This window comes from Crocuta crocuta, unplaced genomic scaffold (assembly GCF_008692635.1).
Source record: "Crocuta crocuta isolate KB4526 unplaced genomic scaffold, BGI_CrCroc_1.0 scaffold120, whole genome shotgun sequence".
NCBI classification, from domain to species: domain Eukaryota; kingdom Metazoa; phylum Chordata; class Mammalia; order Carnivora; family Hyaenidae; genus Crocuta; species Crocuta crocuta.
Genome location: NW_027527375.1, coordinates 1,111,012 through 1,136,324, shown reverse-complemented (window position 1 = coordinate 1,136,324; position 25,313 = coordinate 1,111,012). Strand labels below are relative to the sequence as shown.

Here is a 25,313-nt window from a genome sequence, read left to right as displayed (position 1 = left end):
AATCCAAAGCAGGCTCCAGGCTCTGAGCTGTCACCACAGAGCCTGACATGGGGCTTGAACTCACACACTGTGAGATGACCTGAGCTGAAGTCAGACACTTAACCAATAGACCCACCCAGGTGCCCCAGTAACTTTAACTTTTAAAGATCATGCAGTTAGGCTGAAATCTGATAGATATTTTGTTGCTGCCTGCATATCTAGACCAAAAAGTAAATAAATGAAATTCTTTTAGTTCCAAATTCATTTGAAGCATGGGCTTTTTTAAAGTTAACATTCTTTTGTTTTGCATTTTGGTACGTTATATACTACTTTCCTTTTATTTATTTTAGTGTAAAACATGTTGCTCTCAAGAATAAACTAGAATTCCCATGGAATTCGTTTGTCTTATGACTATTTTGTCATCTTTTCCCTTCCATTTTAAAAAACACATTTTCACTATTTCTCCTCTCTAATTTCTGAAAGCATCATATGTTTGCTAAAGTATAACTTTTTAAATTGGGTTTTCAGTTTTTCTCATTTGTGTTTTTCCCCTAGAAATGTTTTTCTGACTTTAATTTTTTATGGTTTACTATTCTTTCTCAAAAAAATTATTAAATAACCAATGCTGTTCCTCATTGCTAACATTTTTGAATCACTGATGTATGTAGATTAATCTTGTATTTTAATGTATTTTGGGATAGAAAAGGTATATTAAATGCTTGAGATAATCCTTTTGTTTCCTATATTTGACTCAACATATTTAACTTCCTTTCATGTCCAGGTCTTTCTAAGCCAGTCTTTTAAAAATCTGCCTTTACCTATTTAACAGTAATGTGGTTGTGTCTTATGAATGTATTTATTCCTAGTACAATAGGAAAGTGGGAAAAATGGATTCTGAGCTTATTAAAAAGGCACTTTTAGTAACTTGAAAATGTTGTCAAGATTTAAACTGATTTCTACTTATGTTTTTAGGGCAACATCCTACTTTTAATTATGTACTGCAGTTAAGGGCTGCAAACTGAAAAGAGTATATCACTGGGGCACCTGGGTGGCTCAGTTGGTTGGGTGTCTGACTTCAGCTCAGGTCACAGTCTCACGGTTCGTGAATTCGAGCCCCCACGTCAGGCTCTGTGCTGGCAGCTCAGAGCCTGGAGCCTGTTTCAGATTCTGTATCTCCCTCTCTCTCTGCCCCTTACCCGCTCTCTCTCTCTCTCTCTCTCTCTCTCTCTCTCTCAAAAATAAATAAACATTTAAAAACTTAAAAAAAAGTTTATCACTTTTAAGAAAAATATTTAAGTACGTATACATGGTCGGTTCTGAATAATGGAAGCTAACAGTGACATGGATTGTATAATAGTATGCAATTTTATGTTACTGAGTTTTTGGAACATTTTAATATTTACATTTTTATGTGGATGTATGTTATCTGGGAATTGACTACAAATAGGAAATAATGAAGTCATTTTAAATCAGGCTAAGGAAGAGGTGAAAAAATATTTTCTCTTCCTCCCTCTCATTTTTTAAGTCTATTCCTTGAAATTTAGTTCGTGTTGAGAATACAGTGTTGTTGGTTTTGTCCTCTTTTTTTCTCTAATCCCATCTTCTCTCCTCAAAACAGAGGAAGGAAATTGGGCAAGATAATTAAATGTAGAGATATATGTACAGCACTTTGACACTAAATGCTAATTTTTATTATTTGTTACTTTATTATTCAGGGTATGAAAGACTCATTTCTTGCCTCCATTAGAGCCATTTTTCTTCTTTCATTCATTTAACTCTGATTTTCTTCCACTATCATCGTGCTCAGATAAGATGAACTGCTTCCAAAATTTTAAGTGATATGTCTTTTATTTAAACCAGTTTGATTTTTCTTTTTGCCAGGGATTGGTCTAGGAATATGTGACCCTACTTTTAACCAGCGGAGTATAAGGGAGTCTGTTGTAGAGCTTCTGGGAAAGAATTTTCTCCCTGATAAAAAGAAGCAGGCAAGAAGAAAGCTTTACCTCCTTCCTGTTGCTTGTTATTTTTGAAAGTGATATGTGAAGCTGGTATAGCCGTTTTTGTAATCATGGGGGTAGACATGAAGATTGGAAGAAGGGAAAGATGAGAAAACCTTTGGTCCTTATATTATTGAATTGCTAAAAGAAATATGGAACCACTTACCCTTCCAATTTAATATTAGATAAGGAAATAAAACATTCCCATTCATTCATTCACAAATTTTATTGAGTGCTTAGTAAGTACCAGGCACTAATCAAGTGAATACTTCAGTGTTAAAACAGACAAAAATGACAATCCTTATTTTTTGTTATGCATGTTGTTACTTGTAGCCAAAATATACTAACTGATATAGAGACTTAATTGCATTTGTGAGGGATTCACAAACTGTATCAGCCTGTGGACCAAATTTGGCTTGCTATCTCTATTTGTAAATAAAAGCTTATTGGCTCACAGCCACACTCATTCATTGTGTCTGTGGTGACTTTTGCTCTGTGCTGTTGCAGTTGAATTGTTGAAACAGTCAATGGCGCTCAGAGCCTAGAACATTTACTATCTGACCCTTTACAGAAAAGTTTGACTATCCTTTGGTACATGTTGTGATCTTCCACTGCAAAATCTTTGTGTTATCTGGTCTTTAATGCAACAATCTTTTTTGATAAATGGTCTTTGTGGGATTTTGTAGGTATAAATGTAGCTTTAGAACTCAAAACTTTAACAGGAAGGAATATAAAGTTATTTAATAAATTAAAGCTAATGGTATTGAGCATATTATTTATTTTACTGTTTTTATTTTCTGATTGATTTCTGTTTTTAAGATTATAATTATCAGTCTATGATGTAGAAGATTTCAGTAGCATTATAAAATGGAATTGTTTTTTATACTTATTTTCATCTATTCTCATAATTTGACTAATAATAATACATGAGAGGTATGATTTTAAATTTGATTTCAGCTTCCCTAATCTCATTCATGAATGTTGACAGGATCCTATGAACACATGTTAAATGTTTATTTGAAATTTCAGAAATTTGTATATGTTTATAAAAGCAATAATAAAGCCATTATTTTTTACTAATTTCCAAAAAATGGTATTCTCAACCCCCAAACTTGGTTCATTTTTCTAATAGCAGAAGATGAACATATTTGACCTCTTTTTGAAAGAGAGAACTCTCTGGGATTACATGGTAAGCACCGGTACTCTGGTGCTACTTGAGGCGCAGTAAGGAAGACCCTCCCCAAAGGTTTGCAAAACTCCTAAGAGTTTTCAATTTCAGTTTTGAATCTCATGTAAAGTCACCTGTGTCTCTGTTTTTTCTATGTCTGTGTTTATAACTGAGTTGTTTTTGTATATTTAGTTGTATGTGCATACACTCTAACCACAGTTCCCTTTGATTACTAATCTCTAGTCACACCAGCCTTCTTACTTAGCTTTCTGAAACCTGGCAGACCAGTTTCTGCCAGAACACCTTACCTGTTTCTTCTGCCTAGAATGCTCTTCTCCAGATCTGTATGGGACTGTCTCCTTCCCTTTGTTTAGATCTTTTATCAGGAAAACATTCCCTGGCCACATTATCTATCTGTTTCTACACTCTTCCCTTTTCTTTTTTCTCTAATATAATTTTATTTTATTTATGGCATACATTGCTACTTGAAATTACTTATTTGCTTCCTTATTTTTTGTCTTAATCTACTAAAATGTATTCTTCACAACAGCAAGGCCCTTGTGTTCTTCTTACTACTGTATACATTGCACTGTTGAATAGTGCTTTATCATCTTTTATGCATAAATCATAAAATGTATTCTTTATAATTCCCAGTTCCAGTTTCTTTGAAGGGTAAAACCTTAGAGATCCTTTTGATCTTTTGATCTTCTGTGATTTTATTATTTTCCTGAGTTTTTGTAATTACTTACCCTTTCAATAGCAGTTATTTAATGACTCCTCTTCATTGAGCCTTTCATTTTCAGTTCAGGTTTCATAAAATTAAAATACTTTAATTTTATCACTTTGAGTCATATTTAATTAAATTGTGAAATCATAATAAGTAATGCAGCTATGATATAGTTTGGCTATTCCAACCTCTTTTACGTAGGTCTTCCTGTGGGGCGCCTGGGTGGCTCAGTCGGTTGAGGTCCAACTTCAGCTCAGGTCATGATCTCACAGTTCGTGGGTTTGAGCCCCACATCAGGCTCNTATATATATATATATATGTCTTTCTGAACTGCAAGAGGCTGGAAAACTGAAACCTAGTTCAGGATATGAATTAGGTTCTGTTACCAATAAATACTTGTGAGAGACCTAAATTAGGAAATAAGTAGTAAGAAAAGCAGTATCTGAGGGTCTGTTTTTGTGGTTGAGAACCTAACAAGTGTAGAGTAGCTCTAGAGTTAATAATTCTGGGCAGCTGCTTCTGTTGAAGCTAAGGCATGGTGTTCTGCAGGTTGTTCTATTATGGCAGTAATCCTAATCCCAGGAGCTCCTCTAAGAAGGGGTGATCTTGGAACCGGCAGTAGATATAGTTACTTCTTGATTGTCCAGCTTCCTAACTAGCATATTTATCTGTTCCCTCAGCAAATCAGTTTCACAGCTCGCTAAACCTGTAAGAGTGGCTTTTTCTAGAAATTTCAGTAGAGTAGAGATCAGCTAATCAGTGGTGACAGCATAAAAAGTGAATGCTACTAGTTATAAATAATAAGGAAAACATTGTTTAAAAATTGTTTAAATTTAAAAAGTCATAAATAACACCTACAGTAAAGTTGGAAATAACAAAAAACAGGCACAAATAATTTTAACCACATTTTAATCAAACTCCTGAGATGAAAAGAATTGAAAACTAAAATTAAGAACTTAATTATTTTTTTAATGTCATTTATTGTCAAATCAGCTTCCATACAACACCCAGTGCTCATCCCAGCAAGTGCCCTCCTCAGTGCCCGTCACCTACTTAACCCTCTCCCACACCCGCCATCAACCCTCAGTTCTCTGTATTTAACAGTCTCTTATAGTTTGCCTCCCTCCCTCTCTGTAACCATTTTTTCCCCTTCCCCTCCTTCCAGGTCTTCCGCCAAGTTTCTCAAGATCCACATATTAGTGAAAACAGATGGTATATGTCTTTCTCTGACTATTTCACTTAGCTTAATACCCTCCAGTTCAATCCACATTGCTGCAAATGGCGAGATTTCATTTTCTCATTGTCAAGTAGTATTCCATTATATAAAATGGAATATATATATATATTTTATATATAAACCACATTTTCTTTCTTACATATATATCAGATGATGGGCATTTAGGCTCTTTCCATAATTTGGCTGTTGTTGAAAGTGCTGCTATAAACATTGGGGAACATGTGCTTCTATGTATCAGCACTCTTGTATCACTTGGGTAACTTCCTAGCAGTGCTATTTCTGGGTCACAGAGTAGTTCTATTTTTAACTTTTTGAGAAACCTCCACACTGTTTTCCAGAGCAGCTGCACCAGTTTGCATTCCCACCAANAAGAAATTGCTGCGGCTGAGGTCAAGGAGATTGTTTCCTGCTTTCTCCTCTAGGGTTTTGATGGTTTCCTGTTTCATATTCAGGTCTTTCATCCATTTTGAGTTTATTTTTGTGTATGGTATAAGAAGGTTGATCTAGTTTCATTCTTCTGCATGTTGCTGTTTTGTTTTCCCAGCATCATTTGTTAAAGAGGCTGTCTTTTTTCCATTGGATGCTTTTTTCCTGCTTTGTCAAAGATTAATTGGCCATACATTTGTGGGTCCAATTCTGGGTTCTCTATTCCATTGGTCTGAGTGTCTGTTTTGTGCCAATGCCATACTGTCTTGATGACAGCTTTGTAGTAGAGGCTAAAGTCTGGGATGGTGATGCCTCCCATTTTGGTTTTCTACTTCAATATTACTTTGGCTATTCGGGGTCTTTTGTGGTTCCATATAAATTTTGGGATTCTTTGTTCTAGCTTTGAGAAGAAGGCTGGTGCAATTTTGATTGGGATTACATTGAATGTGTAGATTGCTTTGGGTAGTATTGGCATTTTAACAGTGTTTATTCTTCCAATCCAGGAGCATGGAATGTTTTTGCATTTCTTTGTATCTTCTTCAATTTCCTTCATAAGCTTTCTATAGTTTTCAGTATACAGACCTTTTATATCTTTGGTTAAGTTTATTCCTAAGTATTTTATTATGGTTCTTGCTGCAATTGTGAATGGGATTGATTTCTTTATTTCTCTTTCTTTTGTTTTATTATTGGTGTATAAAAATGCAACCGATTTCTGTATGTTGATTTTGTACTCTGCAACTTTGCTGAATTCATGGATCAGTTCTAGCAGACTTTTGGTGGAGTCTGTTGGGTCTTCCATGTAGAGTATCATGTCATCTGTGAAAAGTGAAAATTTGACTTCTTTGGCATTTTTGATTCCTTTTATTTCATTTTGTTCTCTGATTGCTGATGCTAGGATTTCTAATGCTATGTTAAACAACAGTGGTGAGAATTGGACATTCCTGTCATGTTCCTGATCTCAGGGGAAAAGCTCTCAGTTATTCCTGTTGAGGATGATATTAGTTGTGGGCTTTTCATAAACGTCTTTTATGATGTTTAATTATATTCTTTCTATCCTGACTTTCTTGAGGGTTTTTATTAAGAAAGGATGCTGTATTTTGTCACATGTTTTTTTCTGCATCTGTTGGCAGAATCATATGGTTCTTATCCTTTCTTTTATGAATGTGATGTATCACATTGATTTGTGAATATTTAACTAGCCCTGCATCCCAGGAATGAATCCCACTTGATCATGATGAGTAATTTTTTTTATGTGCTATTGAATTCGATTAGCTAGTATCTTGTTGAGAATTTTTGCATCCGTATTCATCGGGGATATTGTCCTGTAGTTCTCCTTTTTTGTTGGGTCTCTGTCTGGTTTGGGAATCAAAGTAATGCTGGCCTCATAGAATGAGTCCAGAAGTTTTCCTTCTATTTCTATTTTTGGAATAGCTTGAGAAGAATGGGTATGAACAGTGCTTTAAATGTCTGGTAGAATTCCCCAGGGAAGCCATCTGGCCCAGGGCTCTTATTTGTTGGGAGAGTTTTGATAACTTATTCAATTTCTTCACTAGTTATGGGTCTGTTCAAATTTTCTATTTCTTCCAGTTTGAGTTTTGGTAGTGTGTGGGTGTTCAGAAATTTGTCCATTTCTTCTAGGTTGTCCAGTTTGTTGGCATATAATTTTTCATAGTATTCCCTGAGCATTGCTTGTATTTCTGAGGGATTGGTTGTAATAGATCCATTTTCATTTGTAATTTTATCTATTTGAGTCCTCTCTCTTTTCTTTTTGAGAAACCTGGCTAGAGGTTTATCTATTTTATTTTTTTTAGAAATCCAACTCTTAGTTTCATTGATCTGTTTTACTGGGTTTTTTTCTTTTTCTTTTTTTTTTGGATTTTATATTGTTAATTTCTGCTCTGATCTTTGTTATTTCTCTTCTTCTGCTGGGTTGGGTCTTTGCTGTTCAGTTTCTAGTTCCTTTAGGTATGCTGTTAGATTTTGTATGTGGGATTTTTCTTGTTTCTTGAGATTGCCTGGATTGCAGTGTGTTGTCCTCTTAGGACTGCCCTTGCTTTGTCTCAAAGGGTTTGGATTGTTGTGTTTTCATTTTCATTTGTTTCCATATTTTTAAAAATTTCTTCTCTAATTGCCTGGTTGACCCATTCGTTCCTTAGTAGGGTGTTCTTTAACCTCCATGTTTTTGGAGGTTTTCCAGACTTTTTCCTGTGGTTGATTTCAAGTTTCATAGCATTGTGATCTGAAAGTATGCATGGTATGATCTCAACTCTCTTATATTTATTGAGGGTTGTTTTGTGAACCAGTATGTAAAAACTTCTTAAAATGAACAACATATCAAGCTAGTGAGATGCAGCCAAACTAGTGCTCAGAACATTTATAATTATTTGAAAAGTAAGATTGAAAATAAGTGAACTAGAGATTTTTGTTTACGATGATGGCCGACTAGGTAATTAGACTCCTGACAAAAACTAGAAATTCTAGACAAAAACTAGAAAATTGGGACAAATATTTGACAACAATCAGATCTATTTAAATGAATTGAACTCATTGGAGAATTCTAGGGAAAGACCAGGAAAATAATGACATCCAGGGATACAAGGCTGCATTTGGAGCTGCCTTTGTTAGTATATCTCATTATCCTGGAGTAGGTAAAGACAAGTTGAAAAACTGAGCTTGAAACAAATTCACAGGGGTAGAGAGATTAAAATTGAAAGTCACAGCCCATCAGATTAGAGAGTGAGTGGCTCAGTAGCTTTCAGACTTTGGGTTGGGATACCCTAGGAGTAAGAGTGATCCCAAAAATATAGTAGTCCTAAAAACATCTGTAACACAGTTTGGAATTACCTGAATATCTGATCAGAGATTGATAATGCTCCTAGCCACGTGGAGGGAAAAAAAGAAAAGACCATTTTAGGCCTCAAAATATCTCCCCATGTAATATCTGGCTCATATCTTAAAGACAACATAGTTTTAAAAAATGGTAAGAAATGATAGGCAATAGAAATCCACAGGGTGGTCTTTAAAATAAGTATGCTTAATATGTTCAGTGAAAAAAGACAGTTTTGAGAATGTTGATAAGAAAACAGGGAACTCTAAAAAACGAACCAAACAAATTCTGGAACTGAAAAAAAAAAAAAAGTAATGAAGTAAGACATGACTGAAGAGAGAATTAATGGAATGAAGTCCAAGTCTGGCAGGAAATATTCAGAATGAATATCAAAGAGATGAGGGGATAGAAAAATACAGGAAATAATGTAAGAGACATAGGGAAATAGTGAAGAGAACTATAACGTAAGCCCCAGAAAGAGAGAACAGAGAGACCTCAATCTGCAGATTAGGAAACACCATGTATCATAAGCTGATTGATACAAAAAACAAAAACCTGTAGATACATTACAATAAAATCAAATACAAAATCAAAGACCATTTTTAAAAATGTTGAAAGCAGAGAAATTATTTTCAAAGAAATAGTAGTAAGGCATAAACTGACTACTGAACAGAAATCATGGAAATTAAGAGACAAAGGAACATCTTCAAAGTGCTGAAAGAAAAACTATTAACTTAGAATCATGTATCTAGTGAAATGTTTTTCTAGAAGTCAGATTAGTACATTTTCAGATGAAAAGAAATTGAGAAAATTACCAGTAAGTAAATTAAATGCTAAAAGGATATTCTACAAAAAGAGGGGAAAAGGTAACTACGGGAGAAAGTTTAATGAGCATCATCACATCAGTTATTCTGGAACAATAATGTCTCTAAAATATTTGTAGGGAAATAAAATACAAGGCAGCAATACCATAAATTTGGGAAAAGGATAGAGTTAAAGTATTCTCTGGTTCCAGCATTGCCCAAAAGATATAGAATACTAATTTACTTTAGAGTTTTGTTCATTCTGTGTGTGTGTTTGAATCTCTAGGGTAGCCTCTCAAAGTAAAGGATCATATAACTGCCAAGCTAATAGAGTAGAAAAACAGAATAATAAAAAGTAACTCATATAAAACAACAGGAACTCTTAGTCATTGGTAGTGGGAAAGCAAAATGTACAGTCGCCTGGGAAGACTATTTGGTAGTTTCTTAAAATATGAAACAATCTTACTGTAACAATTCAGCAGTCATACTCCTTGGTAGTTACCTAAGGGAATTGGAAACTTAGGTCTATACAAAAACTTGTACATGAATGTTTATAGCAGCTCTATCAACAATTGCCAAAACTTGGAAACAACCAAGATGTCCTTCAGTAGGTGAATGGATAAATAAACTGTGGTACATCCATCCTATGGAATATTTTACAGCTATAATAAGACATAAGCTATCAAGCTATGAGAGGATATGGAGGAACCTAAAATGCATATTACTAAGTGAAAGCAGCCAATCTGAAAAGGCTACATATTGTATGATTTCAACTATGTGACATTATGGAAAAGACAAAATTATGGAGGTGATAAAATGATCACTGGTTGCCAGGGGCTGTGGGGAGGGAGTGAGGGAAGAGAGGGATGAAAAGGCAGAGCACATAGGATTTTTAGGGCAGTGAAACTGTTCTGTAAGATGCTATAGTGATGGATACATGTCATTGTAGAATGTATACACTAAGAGTGAACCGTAATGTAAACTATAGACTTTGGGTAATTGTGTCAGTATAGGTTTACCAGTTGCAACAAAATGTACCACTCTGGTGGGGGATGTTGATAGTGGGGGAGGTCATGCCAAGGGGATGAAGGGGTATATTAGGGAATCTCTATACTTTCTGCTCAATTTTTCCATGAACCTAAAACTTCTCAAAAATTAAGTCCATTTTTTAAATAGAGCCACCTAAAATAAACACATTTTAAAAAATAAGCATTAAAGAAAATAATAACATGCAGGGCATATTGGAAGCAAATACTAAAATAGTAGATATAAACCCAAATATACTAGTAATTATATTAAATTTCAATGTATTGGGGTACCTGGGTTACTCAGTCTGTTAAGCATCTGACTCTTGTTTTGGGCTTAGTTCGTAATCTTGGGGTTTGCAAGATTGAGCCCAATATCGACCTCTGCTAAGTGTGGAGCCTGCTTGGGATTTTCTCACTCCTTCTTTCCCTCTGCCCCTCCCCTGCTCACACTCACTCTCTCTTTCTCTCTCAAAATAAATAAATAAATAAACTTAAAAGCCAAAAAAAAAAACAAAAAACGGGCAGAAGATACGAACAGATATTTCATCAAAAAAGACGTACAGATGCTCAACATCTGAAGAGGTTCAATATCATCCATCATCAGGGAACTACAAATCAAAACCACAATGAGATATCACCTTATACCCATCAGAATGGCTAAAATCAAAAATACAAGAAACAAGGGTAGGCAATGATGTGGCGAAAAAGGAACCCTTGTGCACTGTTGGTGGGAATGCAAACTGGTGTGGTAACTGGAAAACCGTATGGAATTTCTCAAAAAAGTAAAAATAGAACTACTCTATGATCCAGTAATTATACCACTGGGTATTCACCCATAATATACAAAAACACTAATTCAGAAAGATAATATGCACCCTTATTTTTATGGCAGCATTTTTTACAGTAGCCACATTATGGAAGCAGCCTGTGTCCATTCATAGATGAATGGATTAAAAAAATGTCATAAATAAAAACAATGGAATATTATCGAGCCATAAAAAAAATGAAATTGTTCCATTTGCAATGACATGGATGGAGCTAGGTATTAACGCTAAGTGAAGTAAGTCAGAGAAGACAAATACCATATGATTTCACTCATGTGGAATTTAAGAAACAAAACAAATGAACCATTGGGGGGGGTGGTGCAGGAAGATAAATCAAGAAACAGACACTTAACTATAGAACTATAGAGAACAAACTGATGGTTACCAGAGGGGAGATGGGTGGAGGGATAGGTGAAATAGAGGATGGGGATTAAGGACTGCACTTGTGATGAGAACTGACTGATGTATGCAGTTGTTAAATCACTATATTGTATACCTGAAACTAAAAATGGAATAAAACTGAAAAACATAAAAGTACTAGAAATATTTTAAAATATGAACCTTTGTGTAATTGATCATTCTAAGTACTTTTAAAATTTTGCTAAATACAGCAAGCTGTGTACTTTCCTTAGGGAGTAATTTTTTGTTTTCCTGAAATTAATTATCCTGTGACTTTTATTGAGTTTGATGAACTTTGTTTTAAAGAAATATATTCTAAAAATTGAAGTATTCTAGTTTCAAAGGACATTTTTTAATATCAGGAGATAATTCTCTTTATTTTAAATAGGTGAATGCAGTTTCTTTGTGAATTTTGCCTTGAGATATATTTATTATAAATAACATTTCTGCTTATAAGTGTATGAATCAAGTTTTTCTGATATTACCAAAATTATTTTCCTCTTAGGTTTTAAAATAAAACAATCAGTCTCTTTAGATGTACTTTTCTATAACCTTTTTTTTTTTTGGTAGCTGTTTAAAAGCGTAAATTATCTGTAATTTACTGTTAACATTAAATTTGAATTTAAGGGTTTCAGATATATGGTCAAGCTGAAAACTGTGCCTCTGCTAATAGTCTTGACTTCATAACCAGCAACAATTTTATTCTACTGTTTATTAACTGGATCTAGTAAGAAGTCAGCTCAGTTTTATGAAACACACTGAAGAAAATAAATAATTCTACAAGATTTTATATCAAATTTCCTTTTAATTGACTAGATGAAACCACTGTGTATTTACATTTCTTTTCTGAATGGCTTTCTCATTGATTAATAGGGTTTAACATTTGAATTTTATGTTTTTGAAAAATTGAAATCTCCCTAAGACAAACTGAATTATGCTTGAATTATGACAAATTTAATGCATTTGAAATTACTATATTTTTACTCTTGTAGTGCAGTATTTAATGGTAATTAAAACTTGTAATTTTTGAGGGCTACTTAAAAATTATTTTTATTTGAAGAACTTTTTTTTTAAAGAATGATTTTGACCCAAGTGTTTATTTAGTTGATCTTGAAGCACTGATTACTGTTAGTAAAATGAATTTATATTATTACCGTGTTAACTTTTTTCTGAAGGTTGCACAGTGAACTAAAAGATGCTGTTGAAAAGCAACTGGAGACCCTTCCCTTTGGCACAGACATGGAAAACAATATATATACAGATGATGAAACAGTCAGGAATCTTCAAGAACAATTACAATTAGCCAATCAAGTGAGTGACACATATTTTTAAATTATATTCTGAATTAACAGAATTTTTTAAATCTCTATTAATCATTATTTATGAATGATAATAGTGCAGTAGCAAAACTAATACTTACTGATTTTCTACAAGGTACAGTTAACAGTTAACAAAACTTGTGATATATACCGTCCCTGTTGTTATAGTTAACCAAATATTTTTTTAATTGAATCATAAAGCTTTTGACATGATTTTTATGCCTTATAAAAATATCTTAATGCCAAAGAAAATTTTTAGAAAAAAGATAATCAGTTATTCACTCACTTAAATTTACGTTTTTCATTTTTCTGTGTTCTCTTTTGGTACTGTGTTTTCTTCAATTTCCTAAGATTATAGAATTATATTTTTCCGAAATTATACTTCTCCAAATTACTTTCTCTCCTTTTGTTCTTCCTCATAGTAATTGATATATTTGAGAAGCTCTGTTATATATATATATATCTTGTTTTCTACACTGAAATTTTTTTGTGATTATACGTAGAGGAATTTAATTTTCATTTACAATTTACTATCCTAGGCATCTCATAACTTTAATGGATTTGAATCTCTTTCTTCTGCTTTCTACTTAATATGCCTCAATTTCTTCATGCTTGTAAATGGAGATCACAAATTCTTTATTGTGATTTTGATTTTATAGTTATCTATGAAATATCACTTTTTTATATCTTAGATATTTGGTTTTAGAATTCTTATACTTATGAAATTGATAATTTAATCTGACAGGCTATATTTACCTTAATAAAGGAGCATGTATTTAACTCTGATTTTATTGTTTTAATATATAAAGGGAAGGAACTTGAAAAAGTAGTAGAAGAACAAAATAAGGAGGAAAGCATTCTCTTTACTCTGTTCAAACCAATATTACCAGATAGGATTTCTAAATGTTTATATAGAAATAAATGAAAATTAATGTAAGCTTATGAATGCTTTCTAACCAGGTTGCAAAAGCTGATGCGAAATATACATTTGTCAGTAGTCCATAAATAGATTGTGGTAGACCACATGTAAATGAACCCTCTGTTAAAATACCTTAAGTATATACAATTATTATTTGTCAATTATACCTCAATAAAAATGAAAAACAATTAAAAATAGAAAGAGGGGGAAAAGTTAAGAAAAATAGGGGGACTGGGAATTTTCTTGTCCCTCAAACACAGCTGTATTGAGGTCAGATCACTTTGAACACCCAGGAAATCAATCTGGAGAGTGGCAGAAGGATCTCCATAGTCAGAGGGAGACACTGTGGCAGGATCGAAGTGCATGTATGTGAATTCAGGGGGATAAAATGGCATAGGCATGAAGGGGAAAGGAACTCCTCCTTCATGGAGAGAAAAAAAGGAGAGAAAGAGAGAAAGGAGCTGTGAAATTCTGATGTCGAATTAGCAAAAACGGAAAACCTCTCTGGACCGCGGACTGGAGAACAACAAATATGGAGAGTGCCAATTTCTATTTTGTAAACAGCCTTAGGAGCTGAAACAAGGAGGTTTCAAAAGTGCACTACTTTCTGTGGAATGGATCCAGAAGCCTGGGCTCTCATTCCTGGGGAGGAGGGAGCCAGCCTGGAAGCACATAGCGTGGTGTAGAATCTCAAGGGAGTACAGTCCCTTCTTGCAGTACTTTGTAAAGAGGGCATTACTTTGTAATGCCTCCCCAAGGAAAAGAGACCCTGCAGGTGCTGGCCAAAGGCCTTTCATCAGCAGGGTGGGTGGCTCTCCTCCAGAACAGGGGAAAGGAGCCCCACCAAACTGGGTCCTTTGAGACTTAGGGTTTTGAATCCCATCTGAGCACACAGAAGTGCAGGAACTATGGACCAGGGCAAGCTGACTGCCCTCACTATTCTATGAGGGCTATCTGAACAGCATGTGTTGAGATATGCTGTCCAGGAAGAAGAGATTGGGGGATTGCCATTTTTCTCCCCAACACCAAACACGGTGGACTTCAAGAACCCACAGTGGAACCCAGTGGAAGCAGGAACAGCTTGCAACAAACTCTGCCCATCCATGCATGGCAACTACTTACTTAATGGAACAAGACTGACTGATACAAACGAGCTGGCAACTCCTCCAGATTAACACAGCCACTGGTCCCAGACACTGGTAGATAACCGTTTCTTTTTGTTTATTTGTTTGTTTTCCTTTATTCTTTTCTTTTTCTTCCCTTTTCTATTTTTCTTTTGGAAACAGGATCATAGTTTCTGATTTGATTTTGGTTAATTCTTATATATAGAATGTGTGTGTGGGTGTATACATATATGTATATGAAGAATATATTATTTATATGTATTTTTTTAATCAGACATTTTTATTTTGTTCTTTTTACACCTTGTCTGTTTCTTCTTTATTTTTCTCTCTCTCCCTAAATTTAAAGTTTTTCATCATATATTTGGGGTCCTTTACTCCCCTTTTACTTTTCTTTTTTTATGGGATCAGACTTCCACCCCCCTTTTCTTTTGAGGGAGACAGTAGGTGGGTTACTTCATCAAAAACAATAAAGCACATCTGGTTGAAGGCCAAACCACTCCAACACTTCAAGCAAGGAGGAACTCTGAACAGGACTGATGAGTGGTATGAGCAGCCAAAAAGTACAGCATAGTGCACACAACATACACCAAAACCACTTACTGAAGGTACCAGGCCCTGGATAGGGTATGACGCCTTTTAATAGAGTAGTACTCACAGGTACAGAACATAAAACAAGCTTTTAAAACACACAAAAGACCAAAACAGTCAAAATGCTAAAAGGGATGAATTCTCCTCAAAAGAAAGAGCAAGAAAAATTAAAGACTAGAGAATTGCTCAAAACAAATATAAATAATATATCTGAATAAGAATTTAGAAATAACAGAAGACTAAAAACTGGGATTGAAAAAAAGCATAGAGGACAACAGAGAAACTCTTGCTGCAGAGATCAAAGACCTAAGAACTCATCACGATGAATTAAAAAAATTCTATTACTGAGATGCAGAATAAACTAGATACAGTGACAGCGAGGATGGAAGAAGCAGAGGAGAGAACAGGTGAAATAGAAGATAAAATTTTGGAAAATAAAGAAGCTGAAAAAATAAGAGGGCAAGGAAATTACTAGACACAAAGGGAGAATTGGAGACCCAAGTGATTCCATGAAATGAAACAATATCCACAACATAAGAGTTCTAGAAGAAGGAGAGTGAGAGAAAGTGGCAGAGGGTTTATCTGAACAGATTATAGCTGAGAACTTCCCTAATCTGGGGAAAGAAACAGGGATCCAAGTCCAGTAGGCACAGAGAACTCCCTTCAGAATCAACAAAAACAGGGCAACACCATGACACATCCTAGTGAAACTGGCAACATACAAAGACAAAGAGAGAATACTGAAAACAGCTAGGGACAAATGGTCCTTAACCTACAAGGGTAGTAGCAGAGACCTGTCCACTGACACTTGGCAGGCCAGAAGGGATTGGCAGGAAGTACTCAATGTGCTGAATAGGAAAATTATGCAGCCAAGACTTCTTTACCCAGCAAGGCTGTCATTCAGAATAGAAGGGGAGAAAAAAAAGAGTTTTCTACACAGACAAAAACTAAAGGAGTTTGTGATCACTAGACCAGGCCTGCAAGAGATCCTAAGGGGAACTCTGGGAGTAGAAAGCAGCAAAGACTACAAAAGGACCAGAGATAGCACCACAAACCTGAAATCAACAGCTAACACAATGGCACTAAATCCCTCTCTCTCAGTAATCACTCTGAATGTAAATGGACTAAATGTCCCAGTCAAAAGACATACAGTATCAGAACGGATAAATAACAAGATCCATTGATTTGCTGCCTACAAGAGACTCCTTGAAAGTGAGGGGATGGAGAACCATCTGTCATGCTAATGGATGCTGAAAGGAAGCCAGAGTAGCCAGACTTATATCAGACAAACTAGATTTTAAAAGAAAGACTGTTATAAGAAATCAGAAAGGGCATTGCATCATAATTAAGGGGTCTGTCCAGCAAGAAGACCTAACAATCATAAATATTTATGCCCCCAACATGAGAGCACCCACATATAAAGCAGTTATCACAAACAGAAGCAAATTTACTGATAAACACCATAATTGTAAGAGATTTTTATACGCCACTTACAGCAATGGACAGATCATCTAGGCAGAAATTCAATAAGGGAACAGCGGCTCAGAATGACACACTGGCCCAGATGGACTTAACAGATATATTCAGAATTTTTCATTGTACAGCAGCAGAATACACATTCTTCTCGAGTGTATGTGGAACATTCTCCAAAATAGGTCACATACTGGGTCACCACACAGCCCTCAACAGGTAGAAACAGGTTGAGATTGAGATCATACCATGCATATTTTCAGATCACAGCACTATGAAACTTGAATTCAGCCAAAAGAAAAAATTTGGAAAGCCCCAAATACATGGAGGTTAAAGAACATCCTACTTAAGACTGAATGGGCTAAACGGGGAATTAAAGAAGAAATGTAAAAATACATTGAAGCAAATGAAAAGAAAACCACAAGACTCCAAACCCTTTGGGATGAAGCAAAGGCAGACCCAAGAGGAAATGCAATTCAGGCCTGTCTCAAGAAGCAAGAAAGGTCCCAAACACATAACCTAACTTTACACCTAAAGGAGCTAGGAAAGCTACAGCAAATAAAGCCCAAAGCCAGCAAAAGGAGGGCAATAATAAACATCAGAGCAGAAGTAAGCGGTATAGAATCCAAGAGAAAACAGTACGACTGATCAATGAAACAAAGAGCTGTTTTTTTAAAAGAACAAACAAAATGGATAAACCCCTAGCCAGACTTCTCAAAAAGAAAAGAGAGAGTATCCAAATAGATAAGATCACAAATGAAAGAGAGGGCACAGCCAACACCACAGAAATACAAACAATTGTAAGATAATACTATGAAAATCTAATATGCCAACAAACTGGATGATCTGGAAGAAGTGGACATATTCCTAGACACTCATACACTACCAAAACTCAAACGGGAAGAAACAGAAAACTTGAACAGACCCATAACCAGCGAACAAGTGAATCGTTTATCAAAAATCTCCCGACAAACAAGAGTCCTGAGCCAGATGTCTTCCCAGGGGAATTCTACCAGACATTTAAAAGAGACTTAATACCTATTCTTTTCAAGCTGTACCAAAAAACAGAAATGGAAGGAAATCTCCCAGAATCATTCTGGGAAGCCAGCATTATTGTATTACCTTGATTCCAAAACAAAAATTCCCACTAAAAAGGAGATTGACGGGCCAATATCCCTGATGAACCTGGATGCAGAAGTTCTCAACAAGATACCAGTAAATCGAATTCAACAGTACATTAAAAGAATTATTCACCATGAACAAGTGGGATTCACTCATGGGCTGCAGGGCTGGTTCGATATTTGCAAATCAATCAACATGATACACCACGTTAACAGAAAAAAGTATAAGAACCATATGAATCTGTCTATAGATGGAGAGAAGGCATTTGACAAAATATAGCATCCTTTCTTGATAAAAACCCTCATGAAACTCACGATAGAAGGATCATATCTTAACCTCATAAGACCCATATATGAAAGCCCACAGCTAATCTCATGCTCAATGGAGAAAAACTGAGCTCTTTCCCCCTGAGATCAGGAACACGACAGGGATGTCCGCTCTCACCACTGTTGTTCAACATAGTGTTGGAAGTCCTAGCCTCAGCAATCAGACAACAAAACCAAATAAAGGCATCCAGGTTGGCAGAGAAGAAGCCAAACTTCTGCTCTTCACAGAAGACATGATCCTCTCCATGGAAAACCTAACAGCCTCCACCAAAAAACTGCTAGAGCTGATACATGAACTCAGCAAAGTTGCAGGATATAAAATCAATGTACAGAAATCGGTTGCATTTCTATACATCAATAATGAAGCAACAGAAGGAGAAATCATAGAATCGATCCCATTTACAACTGCACCAAAAACCGTAAATATTTAGGAATAAACCTAACCAAAGAGATAAAAGATCTGGACCCTGAAAACTACAGAAGTTGTATGAAAGAAATTGAAAAAGACACAAATGGAAAAACATTCCATGCTCATGGATCAGAAGAATAAATATTGTTGAAATGTCGATACTACCCAAAGCAATCGACACATTCAACGCAATCTCTATCAAGATAAACACCAGCATTCTTCACAGAGTTAGAACAAATAGTCCTAAAATTTGTATGGAACTACAAATAGGCAGAGTAATATTGAAAAAGAAAACCAATTGAATGCATCACAATCCGGACTTTAACTTGTATTACAATGCTGTAATCATTAAATCAGTATGGTATTGGCATAAAAACAGACCCACAGGTCAGCGGAACAGAGTAGAGCACCCAGAAATGGACCGAAAAATATATGGCCAACCAGTCTTCAACAAAGCAGGAAAGAGTATCCAATGGAAAAATGTCTCTTTAGCAAATGGGCTGTGAAAACTGGACAGCAACATGCAGAAGAATGAAACTGGAATACTTTCTTACCCCATACATGAAGATAAAGTCAAAATGGAAGAAAGACCTAAATGTGAGACAGGAATCCATCAATTTCCTAGGCAGCAACCCCTTTTATCTAGGTCACTGCAACTTCTTAACATGTCTTCAGAGGCAGGGAAATAAAAGCAAAAATGAACTATTTGGACCTCAGTAAGGCAAAAAACATCTGCATAGCAAAGGGAACACTCAATAAAACTAAAACACAACCAACAGAGTGGGAAAATATATTTGTAAATGACATAATTGTATAAAAAGTTAGTATTCAAAATCTTTATAGAAATTCTCAAACTCAGCACCGAATAAAACAAATAATTCAGTGAAGAAATCGGCAGAGGACATGAATAGACACTTCTCCAAAGAAGGCATCCAGATGGCAGACACATGAAGATATGCTCAAGGGGTACCTGTGTGGTTCACTTGATTAAGCATCCGACTTCGGCTCAGTCATGATCTCACAGTTCATGAGGACAAGCCCCACCTCTGGCTCTATGCTGACAGTTCAGAGCCTGGAACCTGCTTTGGATTCTGTGTCTCTGTCTCTGCACCTACACCACTCATGCTCTGTATGTCTCAAAAATAATGAACATTAAAAAATAAAAAAAAAAAAAAACAAAGAAAAGATGCTCAACATCATTCATCCTCAAGGAAATACAAATCAAAACCACAATAAGATACCACCTCCCACCAGTCATAATGTCTAACATTAACTCCAGAAACAACAGATATTGGCAAGGATGTAGAAAAATGGGAACCCTCTTGCACTGTTGGGAGGAATGCATACTGGTGCAGCCACTCTGGAAAACAGTATACAGGTTCCTTAAAAAATTCAAAATAGAAATACCCCATGACCCAGCATTTGCACTGCTAGGAATTCAATAAAAAGACACAAAAATGCTGATTCAAAGGGACACATGCCTTCCCAACAATAGCCAAATTATGGAAAGAGCCCAAATGTTCATCAACTAATGAATAGATAATGACAAGATGGTTTGAGTATACAGGGAATACTTCTTGGCAATGAAAGAGAAAGAAATCTTGCCATTTGTAGCAACATGGATGGAACTGGAGGGTATTAGGCTAAGTGAAGTAGGTTATTCAGAGAAGGGCAGATATATGATTTCACTCATATGTGAAATTTTAGAAATCCCAGGATGAACGTAGGAGAAGAGAAGGAAAAATAAGATAAAAACAGAGGGGAGGCAAATGAGAAGAGACTGTTAAATAACAGACAACAAACTGAGGGTTGATGAAGTGGGGGGTGGGAAAAATCAGTGATGGGCATTAAGGAGGGTACTTTACAGGATCGCCACTGGGTATCATATATAAGTGATGAATCACTGGATTCTACTCCTAAAAGCCAAGACTGTAGTATATGTTTACTAATTTGTATAAAGAAAAGAATATACATATCAAAAAGAATAAAATAAAGTGGAGTAACAACTTTGTTAGATTTGTAGTTTTAAAAATAACAACTATAATCCAATCTCTTTAAAACGCATTTATCTGCAATACTTTTGTTGACATAATTTCCAGTGTTAAATTTTATCAGAACTTCAAAGTTACCTGTGTTTTTCTTTTTTAACCAAACTTCTTCCCTCATTTTTCACCTTTTTTTCCTCCTTTCTTTACCTTTCTTTGCCTTTCTCCTACAGCTTGCTTTTTCTCACGTCTCTGGAGACGGTTTTTTTTGCATTTTGGATCGGTCACTTCATAGAAGATTTGACGAGGTTCAAGTGTGAGAAATCAAAAGGGAAAAAGCTGGTTGATTAGAAACAAAGTTTCCCACAAAATCTGTAATGTACTTTGATATAAAAATAACACATTTACTGAGTGAGAGTTTAGGCAATTTCATATATTCTTAAATAATATAAAATGTTAATAAATCAATAATGTCAAACAGTAATTATAAATATTAATTCTACTTATCACTTATCCATACATGTTCATTTTGTTTTTAACATCTGATAAAGCGTATACAATTGTGTTGGTATCCATTAGGAGATTGAAAGAACTTTGTGGTATATGTGAAGACTATTTGAATCCAAACTGAAGAGACAACTAAATTAAATATAATTTATAGTAGAAAAAAGATTTTTATTGTGCTTCATTAAAGTAATAAACATAAAGAGTTTGACTATTGAAATATCTTCATTTATTTTACAAGTATTAATTATGTGTATATTATATATCAGGCATTGTGCTAATTGTTGAGGATACAGTGAGAGTGTTGATTCCTCTTTTCATGAAACACAAGCTTTTAGGAAAAAAAACCTCTGCTCAAATTTCTTTTTTTCTTTTAATATTTATTTTTGAGAGGGATAAAACATGATCAGGGAAGGGACGGAGAGAAGGTGAGAGAGAGAATCCAAAGCAGGCTGCACAGTGTCCACGTGGAGCCTGACACACGGATCAAACCAACAAACTGTGAAATTATGAATTTAGCTGAAGTAGAAAGCTCAACCAGCTGAGCCACCTAGGCACCCTTATGGTCAAATTTATTGAGTTTGTTTTCTGTTCAGTTTTCTCTGTGATCTTGTGGAATGTCTTTTTACTTTACTTCATTTATATGTGGAGATTATAATAATTCTTACTGGATAGAGTTCTTACGGTAATTTAAAATGCCCATGGACATCAACATCCCAGAGTTTGCCCTCTACTACAAAGCTGTAATCATCAAGACAATATGGTATTGGCAAAAAAACAGACACATAGACCAATGGAATAAAATAGAGAACTCAGAATTGGACCCACAGATGTATGGCCAACAAATCTTTGACAAAGCGGGAAAGAGTATCCAGTGGAAAAAAGACAGCCTCTTTAACAGACGGTGCTGGGAGAACTGGACAACAACATGTAGAAGAATGAAACTAGATCATTTTCTCACACTATACACCAAAATAAACTCAAAATGGATAAAGGACCTGAACGTGAGACAGGAAACCATCAAAACCCTAGAAGAGAAAGCAGGAAAAAGCCTCCTTGACCTCAACCACAGCAGTTTCACACTCGACACATCCCCAAAGGCAAGGGAATCAAGAGCAAAAATGAACTACTGGGACCTTCACTAAAATGAACATGCTTCTGCATGGCAAAGAAAACAATCAATAAAACTAATAAGCAACTGACGGAATGGGAAAAGACAGTTGCAAATGACATATCAGATAAAGGGCTAGTATCCAAAATCTATAAGGAACTTACCAAACTCCACACCCAAAAAACACATAATCCAGTGAAGAAATGGGCAAAAGACATGAATAGACACTTTTGCAAAGAGGACATGCAGATGGCCAACAGACGCATGAAATAATGCTCAGTGTACCTCATCATCAGGGAAGTTCAAATCAAAACCACACTGAGATACCACCTCACACCAGTCAGAGTGGCTAAAATGAGCAAATCAGGAGACTATAGATGCTGGCGAGGATGTGGAGAAATGGGCACCCTCCTACACTGCTGTGGGAATGTAAACTGGTGCAACCTCTCTGGAAAACAGTGTGGAGGCTCCTCAAAAACTTAACAACAGAACTCCCCTATGACCCAGCAGTGGCACTGCTAGGAATTTACCCCAAGGGATACAGGAGTGTTGATGTACAGGGGCACATGTTCCCCAGTGTTCATAGCAGCACTTTCAACAATAGCCAAAACATGGAAAGAACCTAAGTGTCCATCAACTGATGAATGGATCATGAAGATGTGGTATATTTATATGATGGAATACTACATGGTAATGAGAAAGAATGAAATCTGGCCATGTGTAGCAACATGGATGGAACTAGAGGATGTTATGCTGAGCGAAATCAGTCAGGCAGAGAAGGACAGATATCATATGTTTGCACATATAGGTGTATTAGAAGGAAGCTAACAGAGGACCATGCGGGAGAAGAAGAGGAAAAATAGTGGAGGAGAGGGAAGGAGGCAAACCATGAGAGACTCTTGAATGCTGAGAACAAACTGAGGGCTGAGAGGGGAAGGGGGGTGATGGGCATGGGAGAGGGTACTTGTTGGGATGAGCACTGGGTGTTATATGTAATAACAATCAACTATTGACAATAAGCTATTTAAGAAAAAAAATTCCCATGAAGCACTTATTATAATGCCTACCATACACGTTGGTTAGTAAATTTACCTATTATTTTTATCATCATCATTACTAAACAGCAGTATAAAGAATTATTAGGTGTAAAGATGCTTCGTAGAGCAATTGTAATTGCTTTGCGAGCTGATGACACTAGTACAATATTAGGTACCTATCTTAATATTTTTAGTTTGGAGATTTTGTTCTGCTATGATAGTATAATTTGTAAACATCTTTCTGGAGAGCAGCTTGGCAGTAAGAGCCTTAGAAATGTTTATATCCTTTAACCAATTAATTAGATTAGGATATCACATAGATTCTAGGAATGTATCCTAAGAAACTACAGGTAAACTGTATGTGAAAATTGATGGATAAATATGTTTATTATAGTATTATATATATCATAATGAAAAATAGGAAGTGGTTTAAAAATCTAACAGTATGGAATCACTTAAATTGTGGTTTTTCATATGATTGGTTATACCACTTAAAAATTTCATATTAGTACATTGGTTCTCAATTTTTTATATACTTTATAACCACCCAAGGGCTTATTGAAATGGAGATTATTTTTTCCCTTTCCCAAGTATCTGATTCAAAAAGTCTGGGCTCAATAGTTTGGGTTTCTAACAGGTTCTGAGGTAATGCTGATGTTGCTAGTCCTTTGAGAACCACTACNTTGCTTTTTTTTTTTTTTTTAACTCTTTGTCCAAATGATTCTTATCATCATGCAGGTTTATAAAACTGCAGCCTTTTGAGGCTATGAGGTATCTTTATGACCATTCTACTGAAAAGATGATGTTCTTAAGGTAATGAAATGAATTGTCCAAGATCATGTAGCCAGAAATCAGGGATTAAATCCAAGTCTTATGACTCCTATTTGTCTACAAATTTTAAAACCATGTAAGTTTTAGGCAAAGTTAATTAATGATGTTAGAAGCCAGGGTGATAGTTATTTTGGGGGAATACAGTTTTCTGAAGAGAGAGGCATCTGGCTTCTAGGTGCTAGTAACAATACTCTGTTTCTTGAACTGGGTGCTGGTTACATAGTAGAGGCACTCACTTTTAAAAATTCATGATTTGGGGGCGCCTGGGTGGCTTAGTCGGTTAAGCGTCCGACTTTCGCTTACGTCATGATCTCGCGGTTCGTGGGTTCGAGCCCCGCGTCGGGCCCTGTGCTGACTGCCAGCTCAGAGCCTGGAGCCTGTTTCAGTCTGTGACTCCCTCTCTCTGACCCTCCCCTGCTCAGGCTGTCTCTCTCTCCTAGAAATAAATAAAACATTAAAAAAAAAAAATTTTTTTTTTTTAAATTCATGATTTGTATATTTTCTGAATGCATGTTATACCTCCGTTATGAGTTTCCTTAAAACTCATAACTTCTATTTACTTTAAATATTTATTCCTTATCTTCTTAAAATGCTTATCTTTTCACTATACCTTGTTACCTTATTACCAAAACTAACAGGGTAGATTAGTTCTGACCTGGAATTTAAAAGTTTGGTCTTCAGAAACAAACACTCTGTCAACAACTTGCTGAGGGGCCCTAAGCAAATGGCCAAAACCTGTTTCCATCTCTCTTTTTAGAGAATAAAAAGAGAATTATGCTCTGTACCTGCTAACTTAGCATTTCTTAACCTCTTTGTTTTCAGGACCCCTCTTTAGGATGCTTAAAAATTATTGTGAACCTAGAAGAGCTCTTTTTTGTGTGTGGGTTATATATCTATCAATATCATATTATAGATTAAAACTGACACATTTTTAAAAAAAATAAATGGGAGAATAAGAGCGCATTCTAGTGCCCATCAGAGATGAAAACACACATCACATTATATAAACTTTGGACAACTTGAGTGCACATTCATGAGAAGATGAAAAAGGCAAATAATGTCTTCATATTATTAACATAATTTTGACTTCCAGGGTCCTCATATCACACTTTGAGAATTGCTATATTGAAAGAATAGTTAATGCCTCAAGAAA

The 25,313-nt window shown here is 35.5% G+C and overlaps 1 protein-coding gene across 1 annotated transcript in view; it reads left to right on the top strand.

Annotated features, from left to right (window-relative positions):
* Window positions 1–25,313, top strand: part of SCLT1 (sodium channel and clathrin linker 1) — a 194,818-nt gene that overhangs the window by 23,831 nt on the left and 145,674 nt on the right. The window contains exon 6 of the mRNA XM_077767069.1: window positions 12,591–12,726. Coding sequence (XP_077623195.1) covers window positions 12,591–12,726 — 136 coding nt within the window. The remainder of the gene's footprint in view (window positions 1–12,590; window positions 12,727–25,313) is intronic.